At 47.2% G+C, this 21,477-nt stretch overlaps 1 protein-coding gene across 1 annotated transcript in view; it reads right to left on the minus strand.

Moving 5' to 3' along the window:
• The window catches only part of LOC137341904 (dynein axonemal heavy chain 3-like), a 490,604-nt gene that overhangs the window by 307,944 nt on the left and 161,183 nt on the right, over positions 1 to 21,477 (minus strand). Inside the window, exons 23-26 of the mRNA XM_068005410.1 lie at positions 18,553 to 18,667; positions 18,248 to 18,381; positions 16,991 to 17,176; positions 1,913 to 2,108 (exon numbers count right to left, since the gene is read on the minus strand). Coding sequence (XP_067861511.1) covers positions 1,913 to 2,108; positions 16,991 to 17,176; positions 18,248 to 18,381; positions 18,553 to 18,667 — 631 coding nt within the window. The remainder of the gene's footprint in view (positions 1 to 1,912; positions 2,109 to 16,990; positions 17,177 to 18,247; positions 18,382 to 18,552; positions 18,668 to 21,477) is intronic.

Raw genomic sequence — 21,477 nt, forward strand, 5'->3', positions numbered from 1 at the left:
CCTCAGATTCATCACCCATCACGATGAAACAGACAACAGAACCATAACACTGGGGTCAGGTGTCCAAGACGGGATACTTCTGTCCACCGGTTCCTGTGCAGAACCTTTTTTTATTACAAGGTTATAAATCCCTCTTTTTAAAGTACTTTTTTCACTGACCATTCCTGAAGGGTATGTTCACACTGCACCTAACACTGGCCAGGCAGTCACTCGCTCATACCACAAGGCTCTAACTGGACATCCCCACACAGCAGAGAGCTCAGTGCCTGCACCTTCAACATTTACACCAACTCTGGGGAACCCTTAACACGTTCTCAAGAGGTTAAATGAACTCTCCGAACACTCTTTAAATCAGATTCAACATCAAACTGGAGTTAGACGCAATGTGGCGTCAAACCAAAGCGGTCTGAGATCGACTCCTTCCGACATTACCCACGGTTCCCTCCAGAATCATACAAGGACATGGCTCCAGAATTATACTGCAACTATAATATCGCAGTGATGCTGAGGCTGCACTATGAGCTCCATGCACTTTATGGGCTGGACTGTCCTTACGCCAACCTACAGGGCCAGGGCAGGACTTCCACCCACCATCCTGACCCCACCACGACCCCGGCACAGTTTCCTGGGTCAGGGGTCATTACATATTGATGGTGGGCTCCCAGTGGCAGGAGCCTGCCAGTGGACCTGGGAAGAGCCAGGTGATGCTGCAGCACCACAAGAGATGGGGCAACACGACAGTGGGGGGGGCCACAGAGCCCCGAACACTGCAACAAGCCATTCACTGAAGGCCTCAGCTGAGATTGAGGCCTTTGGCAGCTGACCCAACAGGGTGAACTGGAGGGGACAAGGCTTCGTCCAGGTCCTCTTCCTCCAATTCCCATCGTTTCCCATCGTTACCCCAGGCCCATTGCCAGGTGGCCCCAGGAAACAGTAGGATCAGGGCAGATTTGGGGCAAATGGGCCAGGTATTCGCAGGGTGATGAGGCATTACCACTTCTCAGGTCACGTGCTGAGTTGGCGCTATGCCTCACCTCCCAGTTATGTCCCCCTTTCTAATCTCGGGCGGGAGAGTGGAAGAAAATCCCTAATTGTGTGTGAGGAGGTAGACTCCCTGCAGCTGGACTCCTGCCAATGCCACACCACCAAGTCACTGGAAGACACTGCAACAGGCAATCCAGTGATGACTCCGGTTCCAATCTTCCCGACCTCCTGTTACGCAGCTGAGATTGGGAACATTGCGATCGGCAAAATCAAACTGGTCCAAATTGGGTTAATTTATTTATTTGCGAATAAATCTAGAAGGTCTCGATTCAGATTTGGAACTTCCTTTGGGTCACAAGAATGTGAAAGTCAACCCATAGAACGAGTATACGAAGAGCCAATGGGTGAGACTGAAAGTAGCAAAATGAATTATAAAATGGTATAAGGTGATAAATAACAGATAACTAAATCCTGTTACGCCCTTCCTTTTTCAAAATGCTTTTTCTTAGTTTTGTTGACATAGAAAACATTAAATATATTTTAAATTCAGTTTGCATCAGAACACAATACATCTCATGGACTGCAGCGGTCCAAGAAGGCGGCTCACCACCACCTTCTCAAGGGCAATTAGGGATGGGCAATAAATGCCGGCCTCGCCAGCGATGCCCACATCCCGTGAACAAATTAAAAAAGTACAGAAATATGCAGTGAGATTTTGACAAAAGCTCTTACAATTATATCATGGTTGTGTAATATACAAAACATTCATAAATATAAGTATCCCTTAATAATGATGTACCTTAGTAATTATATCCCCATAGTAAGGATGTCCCTTAGTAAGTACAGACCTTATTAAGTACACATCTTAGTAAATATGTATCTTAGTAAGTACATCCCTGAGCAAGTACACACCTTAGTAAGTACATACCTTTATACACTGCTCAATGTCGACAGGAGTAACCAAGTCTCTCCACATGCACCACGATGAAAAGGTTTTCTTGAGATAGACAAAGTCAAACACATTCCCCTTTTTGGGGATTTGTAAAGCTCTGGGGAATTTTAAATCTTTTGGTCTCGGGTATGTTGAATCTCGATCACAGAGACTTCTGAAAAAATCACTGAAGCTGCAAATGAAAATATTTGTTAGACATTAAATTATTTCCATGGTAGTTTATGAACTAGCTTAAAAAGCTCCTTTTTCATTTTGGACTATAATAAAGATATACAATATTTATCAGAATGAGGTAGTATCTTGGCACTATGGCTTGATTGGAATGTAGGGCTGTGTTCCAGTGTTTTAATACAGTGATTCTCACAGTGGGACAAATATTGACACATTACTGGGGACCCTTGTTCTAACTTAGGAACGTCAGCGCCAGTTACCCATAGAGAAACTGGGCTTGCAATGCGGAAAGATGTTATTGGTGCTGGACAACCCAGAATAAACCGCTGGACAGTCAACTAATAACAGAAATAGGGTAAACCTGCAACTCAATGCACAGTTTGTGCAGTAACAGGGCTGGAGATGAAACTTAATCAGAAAACTATTCAGAGAATGTGTTGTTAACCTTGTCCTTTCTATAAATGTACACATTTATTCCAGCTTTGAATAAAGAAAAACACAAAGGCTAATTATGTTGCTTCCTAATATACAGACTATTTTACAAAAGAGCCTTTTATCGTGTCTCCCTGTGAGAGCATGAAGGTATCCCTGACTGGATGTGCCATCAAGCATGATCCCCTTTTATAATCTCTACTGTGACATTCTCCTTGAAGGTAGATTAGAGGGATTGTCTATCAGATGACAAGCTTTTTCTTGTATCCTTTTCAGGAGTTCAAAGAAATGTTAGAAGTGACTCCCCAACTATGGGAGTAGGATTCAAATCCTGGACTGACTGCAGCTTTTCAGAAAGTTAAAAGGATTCAGGTAGATAACAAGTGTCTTGCAGGAAACCTTAGCACCGGAGGAGATGTGGGGATTTCTATTTCAGATTGGCAAAGATAATGAGAGTAAGAATGTCAAATAGATGAAAAAAGACTAAGTACTGAGCAACCAAAGATAATGTGGGTGCTCTGATCAGATTTTTAGACGACATAAAGGGTTGACTGAAGCAGGATTTTTGTTACTCTGTCGCAGGCCATAAGGTGAGGAGTGATAAGGATGCAGTGTAACTTCCTTAGAATGATACCTGCAATATCGGCCTGAAGAATGTGTAAAGGTCATTGAGGCAGCAGAGAAATGAGACATTTCAACCTGATGGTCATTTAAACCCAGATGCAATAGAACAATCTCAGTTTACATCACTCACTCCAAACCGTGAATAATGGTCAAAAGCATCATTCTTCCAAATGAAAAGATAAATTATTTTGCAAAGGTATATTGTAATTTATTTATTCAGATACAATTCCAATTGTTGTATTGTTGGGGTTTTGTATTTCAAGTTGGTTTATAAATCTTGCAGTTTGGTCATACGTGATGCAGCATGAGGTAAAGTTTGTTCCAATAGCCCTGGCAGTCTGCTCCTAGCTCCGTCACACGGCCGATTCTAATGGTCAACAAACTCACAATTATTCTGGCCGGCTCTGTGTAACTCTGGTGTCCACCTGGCATCAGGAGGAGCTGTGGGAGGCGGGGGGGGGCTGAGCGTGCAGGGGTTGCCCAAGGACCCAATCCAAGACCCCATGCAGCTCTGTCTTGCCCCCTTTCCCCTCTCCCCAGTGTAAGGAGGCTGAACATAGATTTTATTTCAAATCAAATTTCTTCACTCTTTGGAATTCTCTACCCCAGAGGGCTGTGGAGGCTCAGTCATTGAGTACATTCAAAACAGAGATCGACAGATTTCTAGATATTAAAGGCATCGAGGGATATGGGGATAGTGCAGGAAAATGGCGTTGAGGTAGAAGATCAGCCATGATCTTATTGAATGGCGGAGCAGGATCGAGGGGCCGGATAGGAACATAGGAACAGGAGTAGGCCATTCAGCCCCTCGTGCCTGCACCGCCATTTGATAAGATCATGGCCGATCTGTAATCCTACTCCTGCACCTGTTTCTTATGTTCTTATGTTCTTTCTTCAGGAGCCCAGGTTGCTTATCTGGGCTGGACCCTCCTCCCATCTCTCCCCTGATGGGGCCCACTTGAATTCTTGGAGGCGGCTACACCACATCCATCTTGGTGTACCAGCCTCCGCTGTTACCCACAATCCTTCTGAGTTGGGGGTAAGGAGCCCCCCCTCTCCCTCCCCCCCCCGAACAAAGAGAATTTCCACCCTCGGCTCCGCCCCCTTGGGATCACTGGTCTTGTATGAGGTGAGCGGAGGGTTCACCCGTTACAGGGCTGAGTGTGAACTCCCGGAATCAGCATGGTCCCCACCTTTCTCCGGTACGTTTCCACTTGAGTTACGGCGGAAATCTGACAGAATTCCAAGGAAATCCGGATATCCCCACATCCTCTCCATCAACAAGACTGCCTACCTCCACCTCTGTAACATTGCCCGTCTCTGCCCCTGCCTCAGCTCATCTGCTGCTCATCCAGGCCTTTTGTTACCTCTAGACTTGACTATTTAAATACTCTCCTGACCGGCCTCCCATCTTCCACCCTCCTCAAGCTTGAGAGCCCACTCAAAACTCTGCTGCCCGTATCCTAACTCACATCAAGTCCCATTCTCCCATCACCCCTGTGCTCGCTGACCTACATTGGCTCCTGGTCCAGCAACACCTCGATTTTAAAATTCTCATCCTTGTTTTCAAATCCTTTGATGGCCTCACCCCCTCCCTATCACTGCAACCTCCTCCAGCCCTACAACCCTTCAAGAGCTCTGTGCTCCTCCAATTCTGGCCTCTAGTGCATTCCCAATTTCCTTTGTTCCACCATTAGTGACCATGTCTTCAGCTGCCGAGGCCCTAAGCTCTGGAATTCCCTCCCTAAACCTCTCTACCTCTCTCTCCTCCTTTAAGATGCTCCTTAAAACCTACCTCTTTGACCAAGCTTTTGGTCACCTGTCCTAATATCTCCTTATGTGGCTCGGTGTCAAATTTTGTTTGATAATCACTCCTATGAAGCGCCTTGTGAAGTTTTACTATGTTAAAGGCGCTATATAAATGCAAGTTGCTGGCTTTATCTCAATTGGAGATTGTGATTTTTTTTCCAAGATGATTCCTTCATTGTCGCTGGGACGAAATCCTGGAACTCCCTTCCTAACAGCACTGTGGGAGAACCTTCACCACACGGACTGCAGCGGGTCAAGAAGGCGGCTCACCACCACCTTCTCAAGGGCAATTAGGGATAGGCAATAAATGCCGGCCTTGCCAGCGACGCCCACATCCCCAGAGTGAATAATGAAAAAGAAAGTGCCTTAGAACTGAACGCAAAGCTTTGAGGCACTGCTGGTTCATCAGAGAAAGTGGTAAGAGATGCAATTTGCCAAGTTGCTCTACATAATACCGACCAGTTACTGCAACTGTGCCATGAGCAGACCTGACTCTGAAGATTGCGACCAATCCACTTGGACTGTGACTATATTGTAGGTACCAAACTAACATGGGTGCTTACATGTGTTTGTCTGACTCCACTGCTGGCTTGTAAACTGTAAAAGTTCATGTGAGAGTGTCTACACTCGCGCACAATTAAATATCTCTGCTTAAGTTTATAAAGTGCTCAGGAAATCATAGAATCATTGAATCGTAGAATGTTGCAGCCATTCGGCCCACTTTGAAAGATCAATCCAATTAGTCCCACTCCCCTGCTCTTTCCCCATAGCCCTGTAAATTTATCCCCTTCAAGTATTTATCCAATTCCCTTTTGAAAGTTACTATTGAATCTGCTTCCACCACCCTTTCAGGCAGTGAATTCCAGATCATTGCAACTCGCTGCATAAAAGTTTTTTTCCTCATGTCACCTCTGGTTTTTTTGTCAATCATCTTAAATCTGTGTCCTCTGGTTACCAACCCTTCTGCTACTGGAAACTGTTTCTCCTTATTTACTCTGTCAAAACCCTTCATGATTTTAGAACCTTTATCAAATCTCCCCTTAACCTTCTCTGTTCTAAGGAGAACAACCCCAGCTTCTCCAGTCTCTCCACATAACTGAAGTCCCTCATCCCTGGTACCATTCTAGTAAATCTCTTCTGCACCCTCTCTAAGGCCTTGACATCCTTCCTAAAGTGTGGTGCCCAGAATTGAACACAATACTCCAGCTGAGGCCTAACCAGTGTTTTATAAAGGTTTAGTATAACTTCCTTGCTTTTGTACTCTACGCCTCTATTTATAAAGCCCAGAATCCCATATGCTTTTTTAACAGCCATCTCAACTTGTCCTGTCACCCTTCAAAGATTTGTGTATGTGCACCCCCAGGTCTCTCTATTCCTGCACCCCCTTTAAAATTGTACCATTTAGTTTATATTGCCTCTCCTCATTCTTCCTACCAAAATGAATCACTTCACACTTCTCTCTGTTAAATTTCATCTGCCGTGTGTCTGCCCATTTCACCAGTCTGTCTGTGTCCTCCTGAAATCTGTTACTATCCTCGACTTTTTTTTTACTACATTTCTGAGTTTCATGTCATCTGTAAACTTTGAAATTATACCCTCAATACCCAAGTCCAGGTCATTAATATGTATCAAAAAGAGCAGTGGTCCTAATACTGACCCCTGAGGAACACCACTGTATACTTCCCTCCAGTCTTTAATTTTGCTAACCATTCTATTATGAGGTACTTTATCAACTGCCTTTTGAAAGTCCATATACACAACATCAACCGCACTACCCTCATCAACTCTCTCCGTTACTTCATCAAAGAACTCAATCAAGTTATATGGATAGAATTAAATAGAATGTACAGCACAGAAACAGGCCATTCGGCCCAACAGGTCTATGCCAGTGTTTATGCTCCACATGAGCCTCCTCCCACCCGACTTCATCTAACCCATCAACATATCTATTCCTTTCTCCCTCATGTGTTTATCTAGATTCCCCTTAAATGTATCCATGTTACAACTACTCCTTGTGGGAGCGAGTTCCACATTCTCACCACTCTCTGGGTAAAGAAATTTTGCCTGAATTCCTTATTGGATTTATTAGTGACTATCTTACATTTATGACCCCTAGTTCTGATCTCCCCTGCAAGTGGAAACATCTTCTCTACGTCTACCCTATCAAACCCTTTTATAATCTTAAAGGCCTCTATCAGGTCACCCCTCAGCCTTCTCTTTTCTAGAGAAAAGAGCCCCAGCCTGCTCAATCTCTCCTGAGAGGTATATCCTCTCGGTTCTGGTGACGTCCTAGTAATTCCACACAAATCCACGCTGAATTTCATTTATTAGCCCATACTTTTCCAAGTGTCAATAATTTTATCCTGGATTATTGTCTCTAAAAGTATCCCCACCACTGTCGTTAGACTGACTGGCCTGTAATTGCTGGGTTTATCCCTCTCCCCTTTTTTGAACAGGGGTGTAATATTTACAATCCTCCAGTCCTCTGGCACCGCTCCCATATCTAAGGAGGATTGGGAGATTGTGGCCAGAGACTCCGCAATTTCCACCCTCACTTCCCTCAGTTAACGAGGATGCATCTCATCCGGACCAGGTGACTTTTCTACTTTGAATACTGCCAATCTTTTAAGTACATCCTCTATCTATTTTTATCCTCTCCAATATCACTACTCCCTCCTCCATCCTCTTCTCCAGTGAAGACCGATGTGAAGTATTCATTTACTATCTCAGCCATTCCCTCTGTCTCCACACGATGTCCCGAATCGGCCCCACCCTTCCTTTGACTAACCCTTTACTATTTATATGTTTATAAAAGACTTTTGAGTTCCCTTTTATGTTACTGGCTAATCTATTCTCATACTCTCTCTTTACCCCTCTTATTTCCTATTTTAGTTCCCCCCTGTACTAATTGTATTCAGCCTGGCTCTCTACTGACCCATTAGCTCTTTATAAACCAAGCTCAATACCGTACTGGAGATAAACCAAAGCAGTTTGAGACCTCATCTCACAGGTTGATTTATATCCCTTCACCCTGTGATCAGTAATCTGAAGTTATCGGGCTGAATTTGTCCTGTTTGGTGGTGGGCCATCCATCACAGTGACCTACTGGGACCAGTCTGATTTACACGCTGCAGGTTCCCAGTGGTATTTGTACTGTCGCTGGGTTGCCCATTGGTGGGGGGGGAGGGGAGGGGAGCGGAGGAGGGGCGTGGCAGTGGGCCCTGCCACAACATAGTGAGCCCAGCAGCCCCGCTGGATACACAACCTTTAAAATTATTTTCACACCTCCCACCTTGATCAGTGATGGGCTACACTAAGCAAGACTTGGCTTGAGTCTTTAAACCCCCCCCCACTCATGCCCTTAGATACTCCGGATATCAGGAACACACAGGCTAAGGCACTATTAATGGGAAATTCATCGGATGGCCATTCCCACCATGCACGTCTGACTTAAACATGTCCATCATCACTGCTGGTGGGAAATCCACAAGGTGTCAGTGTCTGGGGGGCTGATGAAATTGCTCCCTGACTGATCCCTCCTCTCATCCCCCAGTCACTCCCCCAACTGATTCCCCCCGACCGACCCCCCCGACTGATGCCCCTCCCCAGCCCCTTTACCCTCCCCCGGCCCCTCCCCCTGCTCATTCCCCAGCCCCTCCCCTGAACCCCCTCCACCCCCCCCCCCGCTCATTCCCCAGCCCCCGGCCCCCTCCCCCCACTCATTCCCCAGCCCCCTCCCCCCGCTCATCCTCTGGACCCCTCTCCCCGCTTATTCCCCAGCCCCCTCCCCGGCCCCCTCTCCCAGACCCCTCCCTGGCTCCCTCCCCCCCACTCATCCCCCGGCCTCCTCTCCCGGACCCCTCCCCGGCCCCCTCTCCCAGACCCCTCCGTGGCTCCCTCCCACCACTCATCCCCTGGTCCCTCCCCGGCCCCCTCCCCCCACTCATCGCCCAGCCCCTCCCCTACTCATCCCCCGGCCCCCTCCCCCGGCATCTCACTGCCTGCTTGTACTCTCACTTCTACACGGCTGAGGACTGTAAACCACTTCACAGTGCCAGACATGTGGCCGTCCAACTGCCTGTGAGTCCTGGATCAGTTTGAGTCTGAGGGTGAGGTATCCAGATTAACAAACTAATGATCATTCATTTCACATCTGGATAGAATACTATAATTATCAACTTCGACATCTGCAGCGTTTGAAAATAATGGAGGTGAATGGATCGGTGATGTATTAAAGTGCAACGACATTAAATATCCAGAGGAGGGACCACACATAGGTTTGTGCATCTGGGCGATCAGTTTTAGCTAAATCCCAGTCCGTGCACAGACTGGGGCGGTCCCTGATATCTCCAGCTCACAAAATCTAACATCTGGAAAAAAAAGTATCACTAATTAAATTTAGTCCTTATGGACTAATTAACATAATTAATAAACTTGTCTCAAATTAAATGTCATGAGGAAAATGTTCAGGGAAATTACACTGGGAAATGCCAGTCCTGCTCCTTAAACAGTAGCAGGCTGTGGGGTTATTAATCTCCTGATACTGTCAGTCACACTCCTTCATACTGAATTACATTTGGGTGAAATCTTTAAAGATCAAGCAAGAAGCTTTATGACGATGATATTAAAGCTGGTTACTTAAGAATAAAATCCTGTGTGACGAACAGTCCAGTGTCTATGTTCCTTTTAGGCTATGGAGATGGTGGTTGAGCCTAAGCTGACTTCAGAAAACTATATCCAGAATTAATTGGAGAGATAAAGGCAGCATTAATTATAACTTTGAGAATCAGCAACATAGCAAGTCTTCACTGCTTTTCATACTCTGTATAATGTCTCAAAACTCATTACACAAGATCCGTGATTATCATCGCCTTGGGGAAATGAATCACCTCCCAGCTCCACCTGTACCTGCTGAGTATCAGAATAACTCTGAGAGAGAAAGTAATTTGTAGAGTGTAGAATTTAAACAGCAATCTTCTCCCATGGCTCAGTGATCGTTCTCGCGCCTCTGACTCAGAAGGCCGTGCGTTCGTAGCCCCACTCCAGAGGCTTGAGCACAAAATCCAGGCTGACACTCCCAGTGCAGTACTGAGGGAGTACTACACTGTCAGAGGTGCCGGCTTTTGGATGAGACATTAAACTGATGCCCTGTCTGTCCTCTCAGGTGGACGTAAAAGATCCCATGGCACTATTCGAAGAAGAGCAGGGGAGTTATCCCCGGTGTCCTGGCCGATATTTATCCCTCAACAAATATCACTAAAACAGATTATCTGATCACTATCACATTGCTGTTTGTGGGATCTTGCTGTGCACAAATTGGCTGCCACGTTTCCTACATTATAACAGTGACGACACTTCCAAAGTACTTCATTGGCTGTAAAGCGCTTTGGGACGTCCTGAGATTGTGAAAGGCACTATATAAATAAAAGTCATTCCTTCATCTGTAGTGGCCAGCCATATTTAACTGAGGTGACCTCCCACTGACCCCACATACTCCAGAGAGCTCAGCAGCGGCGGTGGAGCTCCACGTTAAAGCTGGAGCTCAGCGATAGAGCTCCGCGGTGGACACACCCCGAGAATCATTACACGGTCTTCATCCCTGTGAATTTCTGCACCAACAACTGCAGATGCCAAGTGAGACACAGCAGCATTCAGAGCATTGTGAAGCTGAACCCTCTGTTGCATTCCTTGCCACAGCACATCGAGGAGGCCAGAGACGGACAGACCTGCTGTGTTAAACCTCTCTCCCACCATAATGTACACAGTGTCCCTAATCTAGTGCTCCACGACTCACTCTATTTGGGCCTCGGGCCTTGGACCTCTTCAACCCTTAAGTGGCCTCTCGAAATCACTTTCAGCGAACAGAAGATTCACCGCCTCCCTGTCCCGGGTGTGCTCCTTCACTGGAAGTGTGGGTGACTGTGCCTCTCAGTACTGTCGTGCTGAATGTGTGATATTGCTGAGTTATGGTTCGGACTGTTCCATGCAGAGAGAGGGTTAGGTGATAGTTTATTACTGTACAGGTGGAGTATGGGCTTTCTATGAATGTGACTACTGGAACCACAGACGCACTAGGAAGGTCGACTCTTATTGCACACTACTCTTCCCATCCAGTAACGTCCAAGGAGAAAGATGTGGAGCCAATGGTAGACACATCCAGTCTGGCTTCTCTCATCCCCTCTACACTTCCCAGGACAGCGGCTTTGGCACTTTCACCCCCTGAGGCCTGCCTCCCTTGCACGCCTGCTCATTAAAAGCTATACTTTGCTTGGTCTTGTTCTTCTTGGAATCCACACCTGGCTCCTACCACCTGCTGAGGATGGTGCACACAGCGGGTGCCTGGCTGGAGGCCGAGACTGGTCTGGAGATGAATACTGCGGTCTTCTAGGTCAGTACCTCCAGCTCAATTAGTTCACGGCAACATCACTAAAACGCCCTTTTTTTTCTGGTTAATGTTTCTGTCCTGCTTGCTCCTCAGTCGTGCTAAGCTTTGTTTCTACTCAGGGTCAGAGGTCTATTTCCTGCTTGTTAAGGAGCTAAACTCCTGATAATAGCTGCTCTGCTGTGAAGGTTTAAAACCCGTTGCTGATCTCGATGGGTAGTGATCTCGATGGGTAGTGATCTCGATGGGTAGTGATCTCGATGGGTAGTGATCTCGAAGGGTAGTGATCTCGATGGGTAGTGATCTCGATGGGTAGTGATCTCGAAGGGTAGTGATCTCGATGGGTAGTGATCTCGATGGGTAGTGATCTCGAAGGGTAGTGGGCAGCGAGCTGATGCTGGGTGGAACCTTGAGCAGTCCCACTGGTTTGGAAACTCCTTGGGGTCGTTTTTATTGTTATCGCCAGGCGCAAAACAGACGATAGCAAATCGGCCGCCTGATTTACACATCCGCCCGATTTACACACTTGCCCAATTCTCCCCTGCCTGATTTACACACCCGCCCGATTTACACACCCGCCCGATTTACACCCCTGCCCGATTTACATACCCACCCGATTTACACCCCTGCCCAATTCTCCCCTGCCCGATTTACATACCCACCCGATTTACATACCCACCCGATTTACACACCTGCCCGATTTACACACCTGCCCGATTTACACCAAACCCGGTTTACACACCTGCCTGATTTACACCCCGCCTGATTTACACACCTGCCCAATTTACACCAAACCCGATTTACACACGTGCCCGATTTACAGCCCATCCGATTTACACCCGTCCGATTTACACCCTCCCGATTTACACCCTCCCGATTTACACCCCGTCCGATTTACACCCTCCCGATTTACACCCCGTCCGATTTACACCCCGTCCCGATTTACACCCGTACGATTTACACCCCACCTGATTTACACCCCGTCCGATTTACACCCCGTCCCGATTTACACCCGTACGATTTACACCCCGTCCGATTTACACCCCGTCCGATTTACACCCCGTCCTGATTTACACCCGTACGATTTACACCCCACCTGATTTACACCCCGTCCGATTTACACCCCGTCCCGATTTACACCCGTATGATTTACACCCCGTCCGATTTACACCCCGTCCGATTTACACCCCCCCAATTTACACCCCGCCTGATTTACACCCCGCCTGATTTACACCCCGTCTGATTTACACCCCGTCCGATTTACACCCGTACGATTTTCTTTTCCATTGGTGTCAAATCAGAGGGGCTGATTTGCTGTCACCTGTTTTTCACCCAATGATGAAAGTTAAAATTACCCCCTGACATTTGATAAAAATTAACAACTCAATCAGATGCCAAAATATCTGACAAGTGGAATCCTGCCCCTTACCGATTGAAATGACATTGTTATGAACTGCACGGAATTACAACACAGAAACAGGCTGTTCTGCCCAACCAATCCCTGTTGGTGTTTATCCCCCACGTGAGCAGTACCCTAATCCCATGTGACTGACCCTGTTCCCAAATCCCTGTATTCTCCTTTGCTTCAGCCACCTATCTAACCTAATCTTAATGTTTCAATCACTGAAATCACAGTCTCTGTCTGGAAAAGTCTCTCCTGCTCTCTGTCCTAAATCTCTTACATATAATCTTAGACCCATGTCCCCCCATTCCAGACCCCTCAATCATTGGAAACAATCTGTTCCTATCTACTCTGTCCCATTCCTTCATAATCTCAAACACCTCTATCAAATCACCCCGCGATCTCCTCCACCTTAACAAAAACAGATCCACTTTTTCAGGTATTTCCCACCAGGCAGTGTTTGAGTGAGTCTCTCTTCTACCTTCTGTTTTGCCTCAACATCCTTCCTACAGCGTGGGGCCCAAAACTGTACACAATGTGCACAATGCTCCATCTCTGCTCTTATAAGATTTCATATAGGTTCACCTTTACATTTTCATTTTTGATTTTCTTTGTGCGAAATTAAGAAGTTTGACAAAGAAACTATTTTCTGTTAGCCAAAGGGTTTATTTTCTCACTGCTAGCAATGGAAGCACAAGGACCAATCCCATCTAATTTGCTGCCCCATCTTACTTTCACTGCTTGGCTGGTTGATATTAACTTTCGCTTTGATAGGAAACAGAACTCTTATAATGAAGTGATTGATGAGCCCAATATAATTCAATTATACAAACTTTATCACATCTACCCACATTTTAAGGCCACATTTTAATAAGCTGCACCATTATCCACCCCAAGGCAGGTAACAGAAAGTAAAGTAGATTAAAACAGTAGATATAAGAAAGCATTTCAAGGAATAATCTTTTGTGATTACATTTAAAGATGTCTTTAATTTCCAGACCTCAATCTTACACTTTATCAGCCATTTCCCTTCCAAGGGGACTCTTAAATGGTCAAAGGTTTTTAAAAGTTACTTAAAGTGCTGATTCTGCCATCATTTCACCGAGAAGTCGGAATATATGTAGTATTTCCAGAGCCCGTCTCACAATGATAGGGTCGTCAGTAGGTGCTGGTGTTCAGTGAAAGTGTGATCAGGTCAGCAACTAGTGATGGATTCACAATGAAACAATCGAGGATTAATGACAGCTATGTGGGTATGGTTCTTAATGAATACTTTGCATCTGTCTTCACAAAGGAGAGGGATGATGCAGGGATTGAAGTTAAGGAGGAGGAGTGTGAAATATTGGATGGGATAAACACAGTGAGAGAGGAAGTATTAAGGGGATTGGCATCTTTGAAAGTGGATAAATCACCAGGCCCGGATGAAATGTATCCCAGGCTGTTAAAAGAAGCAAGGGAGGAAATAGCGGCGGCTTTAACAATCATTTTCCAAACTTCACTGGATACAGGCGTAGTGCCGGAGGATTGGAGGACTGCTAACGTTGTACCGTTGTTTAAAAAGGGAGCGAAGGATAGACCGAGTAATTACAGGCCAGTCAGCCTAACCTCAGTGGTGGGCAAATTATTGGAATCAATTCTGAGGGACAGGATAAACTCTCACTTAGAAAGGCACGGAGTAATCAAGGACAGTCAGCACGGATTTGTTAAGGGGAGGTCATGTCTGACTAACTTGATTGAATTTTTTGAGGAGGTGACAAGGAGGATCGATGAGAGTAGCACAATTAATGTAGTCTACATGGATTTTAGCAAGGCTTTTGACAAGGTCCCACATGGCAGATTGGTCAAAAAAGTAAAGGCTCATGGGATCCAAGGAAATGTGGCAAGTTGGATCCAAAATTGGCTCAGTGGCAGGAAGCAAAGGGTAATGGTCGACGGGTGTTTTTGCGACTGGAAGGCTGTTTCCAGTGGGGTCCCGCAGGGCTCGGTACTAGGTCCTTTGCTTTTTGTGGTATACATTAACGATTTGGATTTAAACATAGGGGGCATGATTAAGAAATTTGCAGATGACACAAAGATAGGCCGTGTGGTTGATAGTGAGGAGGAAAGCTGTAGACTGCAGGAAGATATCAATGTGTAAGAATTCTGGGAATTCCACCTTTTCCCTGAATATGTAAGGATTTTGGTCAACGGCCAAAGTTTAAGATGGAAAGATAGGTGAGAGGTCACCAGACGAATCAACAACACACACTGTGGAATGTGGGAGAATTACTGCTTCAGACATGTCTCTGTTTTAATGCAAAACCGACAGCAGGTGGTCAACGATCAGCACTAATTCGAGAGGCAGTCGGCCATTGAGAGAGGCAACTGCTCCAGACATGGCGGGGTCATGCCCCGGTTCTGATGCAAAACCAATCGACACCTGGGACGTGGGATGAAAAGGGAGCCTTGTGTGACAAGTGCTCGACGATCGGAATGAGCAATGGCCCATCGAGAGAAGCAATTGCAATATGATGAGAGACCATCAAAAGCCATCAAAGATTCTTAAGGACTTTGTAAGAACTGTTTAAACAGACATGGAAGTGCCTCATTTAAGTGACGAAGACCATTGTAAGAGATATAAGTGGAAGCTCAAAACCCCCCTCTCTCTTGTTTTCTCTCTTGGTTTGCTCTCTTGCTCTTGTTTGTTGTCTCTGGTTCTTGCTTCTTATCTCTTTTCCAGCTCTCTCTCTCACTCTCTCTCTTCCTCTTAGTTCCTGCTCTTCTTTGTTTTTTTTTCACCCGAGCTCCCCAGGGAGGAGAGCAGTTTTCCAGCGAAACCAAGGAACCCTACGTGAGAGAACTGGTCAGCCAGACCTGCAAGTGCAAAGGATTGGTGAGCCTCGACTGTACGTGTGTGTGTGTGTGTGTGTGTGTGTGTGTGTGATAGGTGTCTCCAGGGTGCCCTCTAAACCTTTTAGTTTAGCGGGATAATGTACTGTAGTGGGTGTGTGTAACTCAATGTACTGTGTAGGACCGTTTTTATCGTTATTTTCTTCGTGTTGATGGTATAATAAAACCAACATTTCAATTCAATTCAAACACCGAGTTTGTGTGTTCTCTGTGCTATTCGGCTACGTGATCCATCACCGGGTGCATTAGCATAAGTCCCGTTTTCCTGAACCCCCGATCCGTGAGGTATAAGTGTTCCTTGGCTAGACCGGGGACCAGATATCTGCACCGATCAATAGGGTGAGAACAACCCCAAAACACCCTACAAATGGACTGGTCAGGTGGGCAGAAAAGTGGCAAATGGAATTCAACCTGGAGAAGTGTGAGGTAATGCATTTGGAGAGAGCAAACAAGGCAAGGGAATACACAATAAATGGGAGGATACTGAGAGGAGTAGAGGAAGTGAGGGACCTTGGAGTGCATGTCCACAGATCCCTGAAGGTAGCAGGACAGGTAGATAAGGTGGTTAAGAAGGCATATGGAATACTTTCCTTTATTAGCCGAGGCATAGAATATAAGAGCAGGGAGGTTATGCTGTAACAGCTTGAATACTGCGTACAGTTCTGGTCACCACATTACAGGAAGGATGTAATTGCACCAGAGAGGGTACAGAGGAGATTTACGAGGATGTTGCCAGGACTGGAGAATTTTAGCTATGATGACAGATTGGATAGGCTGGGGTTGTTTTCCTTGGAACAGAGGAGGCTGAGGGAAGATTTGATTGAGGTGTATAAAATTATGAGGGGCCTAGATAGAGTGGATAGGAAGGACCTATTTCCCTTTGCAGAGTGGTCAATAACCAGGGGGCTTAGATTTAAAGTGATTGGTAGAAGGATTAGAGCAGAAATTGAGGAAACATTTTTTCACCCAGAGGGTGGTGGGGGTCTGGAACTCACTGCCTGAGAGGGTGGGAGAGGCAGAAACCCTCAACTCGTTTAAAAAATATCTGGATGTGCACCTGAAGAGCCGAGACCTACAGGGCTACGGACCAAATGCAGGAAAGTGGGATTAGGCTGGTGGCTCGTTTCTCAGCCGGCACGGACACGATGGGCCGAATGGCCTCCTTCTGTACAGTAAATTTTCTATGGTTCTATGCCTAGTAATCTAAAATTAAAACCATCATTATGATGAACCCCTATCCAATAACTGAGTTTTTAAATCCACCTACATGTTCTACAGTATTATAGCTCACACCGCCCTTAGGGGCGCAGGATATGGGATTAAAGTCTCAGCCCCACAGTATTACCTTTGCTTCGATGAAGAGTCGAGAATGCCACCAATGGACCAGATTATTGAAAAGAAGGCATAGGCGACCAGTGTGTTTGTAATCACCTCCATTTCTTTCTGTGTCGTGGCTGAGAAGCTCCGTTCATCCATTACTTTCACGGTCTGAAAAATCTCCTCACCTGCGTCAACAGGATGTTCAGAAAAGCTACAACAGAAGAAGTCACTCAGTGAAGTGAGTGGTCACCTGATGTCTGACGGAGTGATATTACCCTTTCTACCTGTCTCAGTATTGTTCAGCAAATTAAACAAGTTTAAATGTGTTAAAGCAGGTGACTTTGGACCTCTGGTTCCCAAAGCTCTCCACCACTGGAGGTTTTCCTCATCTGTTGGAGACTCACTGACAGAGATTGATCGCTGTGATTAGTCAACAACTCCATTATCGTTATGTGACTACCAGGATGGTAGAAGGTGAACCAGACGGACCCTGGTCTTATAGCAATTGCTATATTCCTGTGTAACCTGGACATTATACCATCAGGGAGCTGGCGAAAAGCTGCTCGATTTAATAAATCACCGTGTTGTGTTCTCACAGTTGTTTTCTGTGAACTGTGGGTAGTTTTCCTTTTGATTTCTTTGTATAAAACGATCAGTCTGTTTCACACTGTCTCCTGATTTGATGGGTTTAGATCGATTCTGATTAAACTGAGCGGAACCTCTGGGGTGAGCTGCTCCTCTTTGGGTTGGAGTGGCAGCAGTGAGGGGCTTTGGCCCAACCCTCTAACCCAGGCTGTACCAGGCCCGTTCCTCCAGCACCAGGAGAGGCGGCCGGGCACTTAAAGGGGCCAAAGAGCCCTGGGGGTCAAAGGGTCAGTAGGCCTTCTAGGCCTCTTCAGAGACCAAGGCCTGCATGGGTAAGTGTGTGAGGACTAATATTGGAGGGAGCGGAGACCTCCACTGGGCCCTATCCCTCCATGGCTTGCCCTCGGGCCTCTACAGCCACCAGCTCTGGCCTACTGCCACCTTAAACATGGCGGTCCAGGGAAGTGCTAATAATTGAGGTGGACAGGAGGGAAATGGACAAGGAATGGGCAGCCAACGGCAGCTGTATTGGGAGTGAGTGGAGGGAAATCCAGGTCAGGGTGGTGAGGTTGGACTCGCTGCCAGATTTTGCCCCATTCTCCACCATCACCTTCCCCATTTTCAGGTGGGATTGCGACTATCTCTCCATACAAGTTTATTAGCCCAACACAGAAATCTATACTTTGAAACACCTAACTTGATTTCTGCCAGCAAACTCTCATAGATCTTCAACATGGAGACAGTCAGGTGCATGGCAGACGACTGCACCACCAGTTTACACTTCTTCTGAACAAAATCCAGACATGGCGGCAGCAGCCAGTCACACAGCATCTAGAGAGAAAGTGTACAATTACTGGGGAAGAGTGCCACTTTCAGTGTCTGTACAGAACAGCACACATTAACTCTGCACAGTGTAGAATCCACTAATCATTACAAGTTAAAACACCTTGAAATGCTAGTCAGAAATGAGCGTGTTGCTGTGAGCAGCACTCAGTGCCATACCTGCACAGTTTGTCTCTGCTCCAATGTCAGTTGGTGAGGCAGTTTTGTAGCTAACCAAGAGCAGACCAATGGCTCCCATCCCAGGTTCATCGGCTCCATGTAAATCATCCCACACCTGTTTGAAAGAAAGGGAAATATGTTAGACTGTTTTGTTGGTGTTATTGGATGGTCTTTTAACCCTGATCTGGAATCATCGCGCTCCGACACTTGTGCACCAATGAGGTCCTTTCACCATAGCAGCGGCAGTATCTTCAGACAGGAACCTCCCACACCCGGACACTCGGCACTTTAATCTCTTATAATCAATAATTTAAGACGTGGTGAGTGTAACAGGCTCGGGAGGAACAGGTGACTTTGGACCTCTGGTTCCCAAAGCTCTCCATCACTGGGGGTTTTCCTCACCTCATGTCTGGGTCTGTTGGAGACTCACTGATAGAGATTGATCGCTCTGATTCATCAAAAACTCCATTATCATTGGATCATGTGACGACCGGGATGGTAGAAGGTGAACTAGATGGACCTTGTCCTCTGTTTATTCACATTGAACTTTCTCAGGATGAGTAGGGTAGCAGAATGTTTGCTTTCTTACCAGAAAAGTTCAAGTTGGAAAATCTGTCTAATCTTCTGGTGAATTATCGAGTCTGAAACTGCAGACCAGTCATCGATATTGGACCAGCAGAAAAAATCTAAAGTTTTCACTTGCAAGTTTCAATATGTTACTCACAAATCACGTGATGTATGTATGAAATCACCATGACATGCGACAAGAATCAACTTCAGCTATCCCACAGCAAGTATTGTCCATTCCCCAAAACACTCAGGGTCCCTCCTTAGCACTGAGTTCAAATGCCGTTGCTTTTCAGAAGAGGTTGAAAAGGGACAATGAGAGTTCTACACGGGAGTCCATTAGGCCCAATATTACTTCATGTACCAGACATCACCTCTGGTTTCAGGCATTTGGCATTAAGAAGAATAATTGAGACACAACAATTCGGATTTTAACATTTGGCACAAGAAGGGCTGTGGGTGGACAGAGTGCCCCCCATCACCCAAAACCCAACACCCGCCTCCCGCCCAGACCCCCAACACCTGCCCCACCTCCCCATTCACCACCAGCCAAAACCCAACACCTGCCCCACCTCCCCATTCACCACCACCCAAAACCCAACACCTGCCCCACCTCCCCATTCACCACCACCCAAAACCCAACACCTGCCCCACCTCCCCATTCACCACCACCCAAAACCCAACACCTGCCCCACCTCCCCATTCACCACCACCCAAAACCCAACACCTGCCCCACCTCCCCATTCACCACCACCCAAAACCCAGCACCCGTCCCCCACCCACACCCCCAACACCTGCCCCACCTCCCCATTCACCACCACCCAAAACCCAACACCTGCCCCACCTCCCCATTCACCACCACCCAAAACCCAGCACCCGCCCACACCCCCAACACCTGCCCTACCTCCCCATTCACCACCACCCAAAACCCAGCACCTGCCCCACCTCCCCATTCACCACCACCCAAAACCAGGAACCCATCCCCCCACCCACACCCCCAACACCTGCCCCACCTCCCCATTCACCACCACCCAAAACCCAGCACCCGTCCCCCGCCCACACCCCCAACACCTGCCCCAACTCCCCACTCACCACCACCCAAAACCCAGCACCCGCCCCCCGCTCCCACCCCCCAACACCCACCTGCTGCTGCCTGCCCCTCACCAATGACTGGTAGATGGCACATAGAGGGTCCGTGGGGAGATCTTAAAACAGAATCATTAACGTGCTCGGACCGTACATATTCCGTCTACAAAGGTGTAAGGAGGAGACGCCATACCTGAACAATCAGCAGAAACAAACCCAGGAAATGGCCGATGAACATAAACATAGCCCACCAAAAGAGACAGGAGATTGTCAAAGGAAAAGGCAAGAGGAGGGAACAGTGTAGAGACTGGGCTCTGGGTGTGGAGATAGTGACAGTGCAGAGACTGGGCTCTGGGTGGAGATAGTGACAGTGCAGAGACTGGGCTCTGGGTGGAGATAGTGACAGTGCAGAGACTGGGCTCTGGGTGTGGAGATAGTGACAGTGCAGAGACTGGGCTCTGGGTGGAGATAGTGACAGTGCAGAGACTGGGCTCTGGGTGGAGATAGTGACAGTGCAGAGACTGGGCTCTGGGTGTGGAGATAGTAACAGTGCAGAGACTGGGCTCTGGGTGGAGATAGTGACAGTGCAGAGACTGGGCTCTGGGTGTGGAGATAGTGACAGTGCAGAGACTGGGCTCTGGGTGGAGATAGTGACAGTGCAGAGACTGGGCTCTGGGTGTGGAGATAGTAACAGTGCAGAGACTGGGCTCTGGGTGTGGAGATAGTAACAGTGCAGAGACTGGGCTCTGGGTGTGGAGATAGTGACAGTGCAGAGACTGGGCTCTGGGTGGAGATAGTGACAGTGCAGAGACTGGGCTCTGGGTGGAGATAGTGACAGTGCAGAGACTGGGCTCTGGGTGGAGATAGTGACAGTGCAGAGACTGGGCTCTGGGTGTGGAGATAGTAACAGTGCAGAGACTGGGCTCTGGGTGGAGATAGTGACAGTGCAGAGACTGGGCTCTGGGTGTGGAGATAGTAACAGTGCAGAGACTGGGCTCTGGGTGGAGATAGTAACAGTGCAGAGACTGGGCTCTGGGTGGAGATAGTAACAGTGCAGAGACTGGGCTCTGGGTGGAGATAGTAACAGTGCAGAGACTGGGCTCTGGGTGGAGATAGTGACAGTGCAGAGACTGGGGTCTGGGTGTGGAGATAGTAACAGTGCAGAGACTGGGCTCTGGGTGGAGATAGTAACAGTGCAGAGACTGGGCTCTGGGTGGACATAGTGACAGTGCAGAGACTGGGCTCTGGGTGGAGATAGTGACAGTGCAGAGA

Source organism: Heptranchias perlo, chromosome 24 (genome assembly GCF_035084215.1).
Source record: "Heptranchias perlo isolate sHepPer1 chromosome 24, sHepPer1.hap1, whole genome shotgun sequence".
NCBI lineage: Eukaryota > Metazoa > Chordata > Chondrichthyes > Hexanchiformes > Hexanchidae > Heptranchias > Heptranchias perlo.